Source organism: Tinamus guttatus, unplaced genomic scaffold (assembly GCF_059628265.1).
Source record: "Tinamus guttatus ecotype Peru unplaced genomic scaffold, ASM5962826v1 Tinamus_guttatus_pri_ptg001386l, whole genome shotgun sequence".
Lineage (NCBI taxonomy): Eukaryota > Metazoa > Chordata > Aves > Tinamiformes > Tinamidae > Tinamus > Tinamus guttatus.
Window position 1 is genome coordinate 1 of NW_028289920.1, and position 9,724 is coordinate 9,724.

At 63.7% G+C, this 9,724-nt stretch overlaps 1 protein-coding gene across 1 annotated transcript; it reads left to right on the forward strand.

The window, feature by feature from the left end:
* Window positions 1–65: 65 nt before the first annotated feature.
* On the forward strand, window positions 66–9,504 carry LOC148590382 (stress-induced-phosphoprotein 1-like). The gene is made up of 14 exons (XM_088539100.1): window positions 66–93; window positions 1,883–2,092; window positions 2,654–2,795; window positions 5,354–5,498; window positions 6,248–6,413; window positions 7,407–7,533; window positions 7,617–7,719; window positions 7,814–7,934; window positions 8,014–8,110; window positions 8,191–8,315; window positions 8,425–8,461; window positions 8,544–8,647; window positions 8,778–8,950; window positions 9,415–9,504. Exons 1-14 carry the CDS (start codon window positions 85–87, stop codon window positions 9,485–9,487), a joined length of 1,632 nt encoding a protein of 543 aa, XP_088395226.1. The 5' UTR covers window positions 66–84; the 3' UTR covers window positions 9,488–9,504.
* Window positions 9,505–9,724: the final 220 nt, after the last annotated feature.

The window sequence follows — 9,724 nt, forward strand, 5'->3', positions numbered from 1 at the left end:
GGCCAATCGCGGGGCGGGGGGGGCGGCCGCGAGGCTTCTAGCAGCTTCCAGAAGGCGGCGGCGCGGAGCGGAACCGGCGCCGCCATGGCGGAGGTGGGAGGGGGCCCGTGGGAGCCCCTATGGGGGCACCTATAGGGGCACCTATAGGGGCACCTATAGGGGGAGCGGGGGCCCCATAGCGGGACGGGGGGGGATGGGGGTCTATAGGGGAGCGGGGAGTCCTATAGGAGGCCGTAGTGGGGACCATAGTGAGACATGGGGACTTATAGGAGGGTTATAGGGGAGCGATGGGGACCGGGAGGATATGGGGGTTATAGGGGCATCTATAGGGGAGCGGGGGGTCTATAGGAGTCCATAGGGAGTATAGCGAGGTTATAGGGGGTCCGGGGGTGTATGGGGGTCTCTAGGGGCATCTATAGGGGAGCGGGGGGCTCTGTAGGGGGGCTATAGTGAGGTTATAGGGGGACATGGGGACCTATAGGAGGATCATCGGGGCTGGGGGGTATGGGGGTCTATAGGGGCATCTATAGGGGAGCATGGGGTCTATAGGAGGCCATAGCGGGGCTATAGTGAGGTTATAGGGAGACTATAGGGGGACATGGGGACCTATAGGAGGATTATAGGGGCGTGGGGGGCCTATAGGAGGCCATGGGGGGGGCTCTAGCACCTTATAGAGAGTATATAGGGGGACCAGGGGAGCATGGGGGTCTATAAGAGCATCTATAGGGGAGTGTGGGGCTTATGGGAGGCCATAGTGGGGTTATAGGGGGTTACTGGGGGGCTTATAGGGAGCTGGGGGGGGAAGTATGGAGGTCTATAGGGGAGTGGGGGGGCCCTATAGGATGCTATAGGGGGGATATGGCAGGGCTGTAGTGGGGGTCTGTGGGGCTATAGTAGGGTTAAAGGGAGCTGGGGGGTGTATGGGGGTGTATAGGGGCATCTATGGGGGAGCGGGGGGCCTATAGGAAGCCATAGGGGGGTTATAGGGCAGCATGGGGACCTATAGGAGGGTTATAGAGGGCCAGGGGAGTTTGGGGGCCTATAGGGGGTCCCTCTTGGGTCCTAGGGGCCATTGGGGCCTATAGGAGGCTATAGGGGGTCTGTGGGAGGCCAGGGTCCATTGGGGACTGTAGGGGTCTATGGGGGGACATAGGGGCCTGTAAGGGGGTTGTAGGGGGTCCTGGGCACGTGTAGGGCTCCGGGGGGGGGTATGGGGGTTTATAGATGTCTATAGGGGGTCTGTGGAGGGTCATGGGGGCTTATAGGGGATCTATAGGGGGTCTGTGGAGGGCCATGAGGGCTAATAGGGGAGCTATAGGGGGTCTGTGGAGGGTCATGGGGGCTTATAGGGGAGCTATAGGGGGTCTGTGGAGGGCCATGGGGGCTTATAGGGGATCTATAGGGGGTCTGTGGAGGGCCATGAGGGCTAATAGGGGAGCTATAGGGGGTCTGTGGAGGGTCATGGGGGCTTATAGGGGAGCTATAGGGGGTCTGTGGAGGGTCATGGGGGCTTATAGGGGATCTATAGGGGGTCTGTGGAGGGTCATGGGGGCTTATAGGGGAGCTATAGGGGGTCTGTAGGGCCCTATGGGGTGGGTGGGGGGTCCTGGGGGTTCTTGCGTCCTTGGGCGGGGGGTACTGAGGGAGTCTATAGGGGCTTATGGGGCTGGGAGGGGCCTATAGGGGGTCTATAGGGCTGGTGGGGGGGTCCTGTGGGGCTGGGGGGGAGGAGCTTGGGAGGGGGCACCACAGGGACCTTCGGCCTCCTCTTCATCCTCGGCCTCTTCTTCCCACCCCTGCGGATCCTCCTCGTGGCCGGCGTCCGACTGTCCCCCGCGTCCGACTGTCCCCCGCATCCGACTGTTGGCGGCGTCGCGCACAGGCGAACACGCTCAAGGAGCAGGGCAATGCGGCGCTGGGCGCAGGGCGTGTGGCCGAGGCCGTGCGCCTGTACACGGCCGCCATCGGCCTCGACGGTGACAACCCCGTGCTCTACAGCAACCGCTCGGCTGCCTACGCGCGGCAGGGCGACTACAACCGCGCGCTGGAGGACGCCTGTCGCACCGTCGAGCTGCGCCCCGACTGGGGGAAGGTGTGTGGGGTGGTACTGGGGCGTTGTAGGGTGTTACATGAGTGTTGCAGAGTTGTTGTAGCTCATTACAAGGGTGTTATAGAAGTGTTGTGTTTTAGGGTCTTACCATCTGTTATAGAGGTGTTCTGGGGTGTTGTAGGAAGTTACAAGGTTTTGCAGAGTGTTATGAGGTGTCGTAGGGGTGTTGTAGGGTGTTATACGGGGGTGCCTACAGCCGCGTGCTGGATGACGCCTGTCGCACTCTTGAGCTATGCCCCGATGGGGGGAAGGTGTGTGGGCCCTGTAGGGTGTTATAGGGCTCTATATGGGGCTGTGGGGTTCTGTAAGATGCTGTAGGGCCCTATAGGATGCCATAGGGCCTTGTAGGGTTCTATAGGGTGCTGTAGGGCCTCGTAGGGTGCCACAGGGGGCTGTGGGGCTCCCATCCCGCTCTTTTCCAGGGCTGTTCCCACAGGGCGCCCGGAGGAGGCCGAGCGCTCTAGGGCTGTATGGGCCGCCCTATAGGGGTCTATAGGGTGTTGCTGTAGGGTGCTGCAGCTGTGGCGGATCCCGTTTTCCCAGGGCTATTCCCGCAAGGCGGCGGCGCTGCAGTTCCTGGGGCGCCTGGACGAGGCCGAGCGCTGCTACGAGCAGGGCCTGGAGCGGGAGCCGGGCAGCTCCCAGCTGCGCCAGGGGCTGCGCGACCTGCGCGCGCGGCTCGCCGGTACGTACCGCGCGCCGGCAACACCGCGCCGGCAACACCGCGCGCTCACCGCGTGTGTGTGTCTGAGAACAGCCTGAGCGCACCAGCGTAACTACGCTGTGCTCTGTGTGTATGTGTGCGTGTGACGCCCCGCTGTGAAACAGCATGACAGCAACACCGCGTGCTCACCGCGTGTGTGTCTGAGAACAGCCTGAGCGCAACAGCGTAACTACGCTGTGCTCTGTGTGTATGTGTGCGTGTGACGCCCCACTGTGAAACAGCATGACAGCAACACCGCGCGCTCACCGTGTGTGTGTGTCTGAGAACAGCCTGAGCGCAACAGCGTAACTACGCTGTGCTCTGTGTGTATGTGTGCGTGTGACGCCCCACTGTAAAACAGCATGACAGCAACACCACGCGCTCACCGCATGTGTGTCTGAGAACACTCTGAGCGCAACACCGTGACTACACTGAGCTGTGTGTGTGTGTGTGTGTGTGTGTGTGTGACAGCCCGCTGTGAAACAGCATGAGAGCAACACCGCGCGCTCACCGCGTGTGTGTGTCTGAGAACAGCCTGAGCGCAACAGCGTAACTACGCTGTGCTCTGTGTGTATGTGTGCGTGTGACGCCCCACTGTGAAACAGCATGACAGCAACACCGCGCGCTCACGTGTGTGTGTCTGAGAACAGCCTGAGTGCAACACCGTGACTACACTGAGCTGTGTGTGTGTGTGTGTGTGTGTGACAGCCCGCTGTGAAACAGCATGACAGCAACACCGCGCGCTCACGTGTGTGTGTCTGAGAACAGCCTGAGTGCAACACCGTGACTACACTGAGCTCTGTGTGTGTGTGTGTGTGTGTGTGTGTGTGACAGCCCTCTGTGAAACAGCATGACAGCAACACCGCGCGCTCACCGCGTGTGTGTCTGAGAACAGCCTGAGCGCAACAGCGTAACTACTGTGCTCTGTGTGTATGTGTGCGTGTGACGCCCCACTGTGAAACAGCATGACAGCAACACCGCGCGCTCACCGCGTGTGTGTGTCTGAGAACAGCCTGAGTGCAACACTGTGACTACACTGAGCTGTGTGTGTGTGTGTGTGTGTGTGACACTCCGCTGTGAAACAGCATGACAGCAACACCGTGACTACACCATGCTCACAGTGTGTGTATGTGTGTCATCTCGCTGCTAAGCAGCATCCTGGCTGTGACACTGTGACTACGCTGTGCTCACTCTGTGTGTGCATGTCGACTGTGAAACAGCGCCCTGACCACAACACCACAACTATACTGTGCTCTGTGTGTGTGTGTGCGTGCGTGCTGCAAAACAGCGTGACAGCAACAGCACAACTACACTGTGGTCAACTGTGCCGTGCTTATACTGTGTGCGTGTATATGTGCATTGCCCAGCCATGGAGCAGCACTCTGCCTGTAACGTTGTGACTACACTGTGCTCGTTTCGTGTGTATGTGCGCGTGCGTGTGCAACCCCACCGTGAAACAACACCCTGACAACAACACCCCGACTGCACTGTGCTCTGCGTGTGTGCCTGTGTGACCCCTCTGCAAAACAGCGTGACAGTAACACCGCAACTACAGTGTGGTCAGTGTGTGTATGTGTGTCGCCACATCACAAACCAGCACCTTGACTGCAACACCGTTATTACACTGTGCTCAGTGTGTGTGTGTCTGTGTTACCCCGATGCAAACGAACACCCTGACTGCCACACCATGACTACATTGCACTCGTGGGTGGGGGTGCGTGTGACCCCGCTGCAAAACAGTGTGACACCAACACCACGACTACACTGTGCTCATAGTGTATGTGCATGGGTGTGAGCCTGCCATGAAACAGCACCCTGATTGCAGCACCACAACTACACCTTGCTCACAGTGTGCATGCGTCACCTCTCTGCGAAGGGGCACTCTGTCCTCAACCCCGCACCTACTCCATGCTCACGGTGGGGTGTGTGTGTGTGTGTGTGTGTGTGTGTGTGACCCCACCACGAAACAGCACCTTGCCTGTACTGCTGTGACTACACTGTGCTCACAGGGTGCTGGGGGTGACGCTGAGCACACCTTCACACGTACCCCGTGCTCATGGTGTTGCGTGTGTGCGTGTGTCACCCCTCTGTGAAGTGGCACACCCCCACGCTTACCCCGCGCTTACGGTGTGTGTGTCACTCCTCCACGAAGTGGCACACCCCTACATTTACCCCCCGCTCACGGTGTGCGTGTACGTGTCACCCCTCTGCGAGGCGGCAGAACCCCACGTCTACCCTGTGCTCACAGTGTTGCGTGTTTCCCCCGCTCATGGTGTTGTGTGTGTGCGTCACCTCTCCACGAGGTGGTAGAACCCCACGTCTACCCCGCAGTCACAGTGTTGCGTGTTCCCCCCAGCTCACGGTGTTGCGTGTGTGTGTGTCACCCCTCCGTGAGGTGGCAGAACCCCCCTCCTACCCCGTGCTCACGGTGCTGTGTGTTCCCTACGCTAACGGTGTTGCATGTGCGTGTCACCCCTCCGCGAGGCGGTACGCCCCCACATCTACCCCGCGCTCACGGTGTTGCGCTTCCCCCCGCACAGCCGAGCGCCGCGTGCCCAACCCGCTGGGCGCCCCGGACCTGCTGGAGCGGCTGCGGGGGGACCCGCGCACGCGGGCGCTGCTGGAACAGCCGGAGTACCGGGAGCTGCTGGACGAGCTGCGGCGGCGCCCGGCCGAGCTGGGAGCGTCAGTGACACTGCGGGGGGACAGGGGGGACAGGGGACACTGCGGGGGGACGGGGGGGACAGGGGACACCGCGGGGGGGTGGGTGACATTGGGAGGGGTCCTGGGGTTGGTCCTGGGTGACACCGGTGGGGGCTGAGGCTCGTGGGGGGGGCTGTCCCTGGTGACATTGAGGGGGGATCCTGAGGGGGGCCCTGGGTGACACAGGGGGGCTGAAACTCATGGGAGAGGGTCCTGGGTGACATTGGGAGGGGTCCTGGGGAGGAGGGTCTCAGGTGACATTGTGGGGGGGGGCTGAGGTTCATGGGGGGGGTCCCTGGTGACATTTGGGGGGCTGGGACTCATGGGGGGCTCCCTGGTGACACTGGGGAGGGGGATCCTGAGGGGATCCCCAGGTGACATTTGGGGGGGCTGAGGCTCATGGGGGAGGGTCCTGGGTGACATTGGGAGGGGTCCTGGGGAGGGGGTCCCAGGTGACACTGTGAGGGGCTGAGGCTCATGGGGGGGGTCCCTGGTGACATTGGGGAGGGGGATCCTGGGGAGGGGTCCCAGGTGACATTGGGGGGGGCTGAGGCTGAAGCGGGGGCAGGGGTCCCATGGAGGGGGTTGGGGGCAGCTGCTTGGATCCGGAGGGTCCCGGTGGAGGGGAGGGGTGTCACCCGGGGGGCCCTGGGGACGCGTTGGGGGTCCTGGGTACCCCGGCCGGTCCGGGTGTTGCCGGGGGGGTCCTCACGCTGCCCCCCGGTCCCCAGGAGGCTGCAGGACCCGCGGGTGCTGACGACACTGAGCGTCCTGCTGGGCGTGGAGCTGGGCGGGGCCGAGGAGGAGGAGGAGGAGCCTGCGCCGCCCCCCACCCCCGCGCCCCCCCCGCAGGCCCCCCCCGCCCCTGAGCCGGAGCTGCCCGAGAACAAGAAACAGGTTGGGGAGGGTGACAACACCGTGAGGAGGGGGTGACATCGTGGGGCGGGGGGACAACACTGTGAAGAGGGGGTGACACCATGGGGGGGTGACACCGCAGAGAGGGGGTGACATTGCAGGGCGGGGGGACAACACTGTGAAGAGGGGGTGACACCATGGGGGGGGTGACACTGCGGAGAGGAGTGACAACACCGCGAGGAGGGGGTGACATTGCAGGGCGGGGGGACAACACTGTGAAGAGGGGGTGACACCATGGGGGGGGTGACACCGCGGAGAGGAGTGACAACACCGTGAGGAGGGGGTGACATTGCAGGGCGGGGGGACAACACTGTGAAGAGGGGGTGACACCATGGGGGGGTGACACCGCGGAGAGGGGTGACAACACCGCGAGGAGGGGGTGACATTGCAGGGCGGGGGGACAACACTGTGAAGAGGGGGTGACACCATGAGGGGGTGACACCGCGGAGAGGGGTGACAACACCGCGAGGAGGGGGTGACATTGCAGGGCGGGGGGACAACACTGTGAAGAGGGGGTGACACCATGGGGGGGTGACACCGCGGAGAGGGGTGACAACACCGCGAGGAGGGGGTGACATTGCAGGGCGGGGGGACAACACTGTGAAGAGGAGGTGACACCATGAGGGGGTGACACCGCGGAGAGGGGTGACAACACCGCGAGGAGGGGGTGACATTGCGGGGCAGGGGGACAACACTGTGAAGAGGGGGTGACACCATGGGGGGGTGACACCGCGGAGAGGGGTGACAACACCGCGAGGAGGCGGTGACACTGCGAGGGATTGCCATCACCCCGAGAGGGTGATGATATTGTGAAGAGGGAGTTGACAACACCAGAAAGGGGAGGGTGACGGTGTGAGAGGGTAGATGACACTGAAAAGGGGGATGACAACACTGTGGGGGCGGGGTGACACTGCAAGGAAGGGGACGGTGACACCGCGGGCACCCCAGCAACACACGGTGACCCCCGCCGCACAGGCGCTGCGGGAGAAGGAGCTGGGCAACACCGCCTACCGCCGCAAGAGCTTCGAGACAGCCCTGGGCCACTACAGCCGCGCGCGGGAGCTGGACCCTGACAACATGACCTACATCGCCAACCAGGCCGGTGCGTCACCGCGGCGGCCGGGGAGGGGGGGACGCACACCGCGACGCGGGTGACACTGCTCACCGCCTACCACCGCGCTACAGCCGTGCACTTCGAGAAGGGCGAGTACCAGCGGTGTCGCGAGCTGTGTGAGGAGGCCATCGCGGTGGGGCGCGAGAACCGCGAGGACTACAGGCAGATCGCCAAGTGAGTCGCGGTGTCATCACACCCCGCCGGGGTGACGGTCGTGGGGCAACCCCCTCCACGTGTTCCTACACCCCCCCACATACACCCCCTGCAGGGTGTACGCGCGCGTGGGGAACTCGTACCTGAAGGAGGAGCGGTACCAGGAGGCCATACAGTCGTACAACAAGTCGCTGACCGAGCACCGCACGCCCGAGGTGCTCAAGAAGTGTCAGCAGGTGAGCGGTGGTTGCCGGGGGGGGATGTTGCGGGGTATTGGGGACCCCGGGGACATCCCCCTACCGCCATCGCCAACAGGCGGAGAAGATCCTGAAGGAGCAGCAGCGCCTGGCGTACATCGACCCGGAGCTGGCGCTGCAGGAGAAGACCAAGGGCAACGAGTGTTTCCAGAAGGGTGAGCGGCTGTAGCGGCACGGAGGGGTGTCCCGGCAACAGCCGGACTCGCCGTGACCGCCCCCCCACACACACACACAGGCGACTACCCCCGCGCCATGAAGCACTACACCGAGGCCATCAGGCGCAACCCCGAGGACGCCAAGCTGTACAGCAACCGCGCCGCCTGTTACACCAAACTACTGGAGTTCCAGCTGGCGCTGAAGGTGCCGCCGGGTGTTCTGGGGGGTGATTCTGGGCTGCTCCTGCCTGATGGCAGCGGGTGACACAGCGGGTGTTGCGTTCACCCCTCGCCCTAACAGTCGCTGTCCGCAGGACTGTGAGGAGTGTATCCGGCTCGACCCCTCCTTCAGTAAGTGCGAGCCCCCCCGCTTGACACGTCCCCCCCCGCGGTGTCACCCAGTCCGCTCACAGCCGCCGCCGCCTGTTGTCAGTAAAGGGCTACACCCGGAAAGCAGCGGCGCTGGAGGCCATGAAGGACTACACCAAAGCCATGGACGTCTACCAGAAAGCCCTGGACCTCGACAGCACCTGTAAGGTGAGCGGTGGTTCCCGCACAGGTGGCACCCGCTACAGCCGCAGCAACCCCCGCAGCGAGGGGAAGCGGCTCCCGCCGCCCGGTGCCACAGGGGGTTCCGTCACCCCCGCTGTTGTCACCCGTGCTACAGGAGGCGTCGGAGGGCTACCAGCGGTGCCTGCTGGCGCAGTACAACCGGAACGACACCCCCGAGGAGGTGAAGCGCCGCGCCATGGCCGACCCCGAGGTGCAGCAGATCATGAGCGACCCGGCCATGCGCCTCATCCTGGAGCAGATGCAGAAGGACCCGCAGGCACTGAGCGAGTGAGTGGCTGACGCGTCACCCGGCGGCGGCGTCACCCGGTGGTGGCGGCACCCCCGGCGGGGCTCGTGGTGGGGTGGGGGGTTGTTCCCCCCGTGGAATGGTGCGTGTCACCCGGCAGCCTCGCGCGGCTTGGGGTTCTGTCACAGCCGTCCTGCGGCTGTTGTCAGGGTGACCCTGGAGTGGTTCATGCGTCACCCAGCCCGGAGCACCCCAGTGTGTCGCTATGTCCGCCTGTGTTGTCATGTGTCACCGCCCCCGTCACCCTGTGGCTCCCCCATGTCACCCTGTGTCACCCACCGTGTCACCGTGTGTCACCACCCAGCACTGTGTGTTTCCCTGTCACCCTATGTCACCTGGTGTCCTTGTCATCCTATGTCCCCCTGTCGTCCTATAAGCCCCATGTGCATCTCCCCCAATGTCACTGCGCGTCACCCGGCGCCGCCTGTCACCGTCCCCCCCGCAGGCACCTGAAGAACCCGGTGATCGCGCAGAAGATCCAGCGGCTGATGGACGTGGGGCTCATCGCGATCCGGTGATACCCCCGGGGGCCGCCGCCTGTCAACACCCCTGGCCGGTTGTGCGTCACCCCCCCACACCCACCGGTGACACCCCCTGCCCCTCCCCAGGGCGGGGAGTGGTTGGGGACAGGCCGGGGGTGGCCGAGTGTTGTTCCCCCCCCCCCCCCCCCGCCCCCAAATGAGGGGTTATTGGGGGTCGGGGGGGTGTTGGGGGGTGTCAGGTTGTTGTCTCGGTTTGGGGGGTGCCCTCCCCCC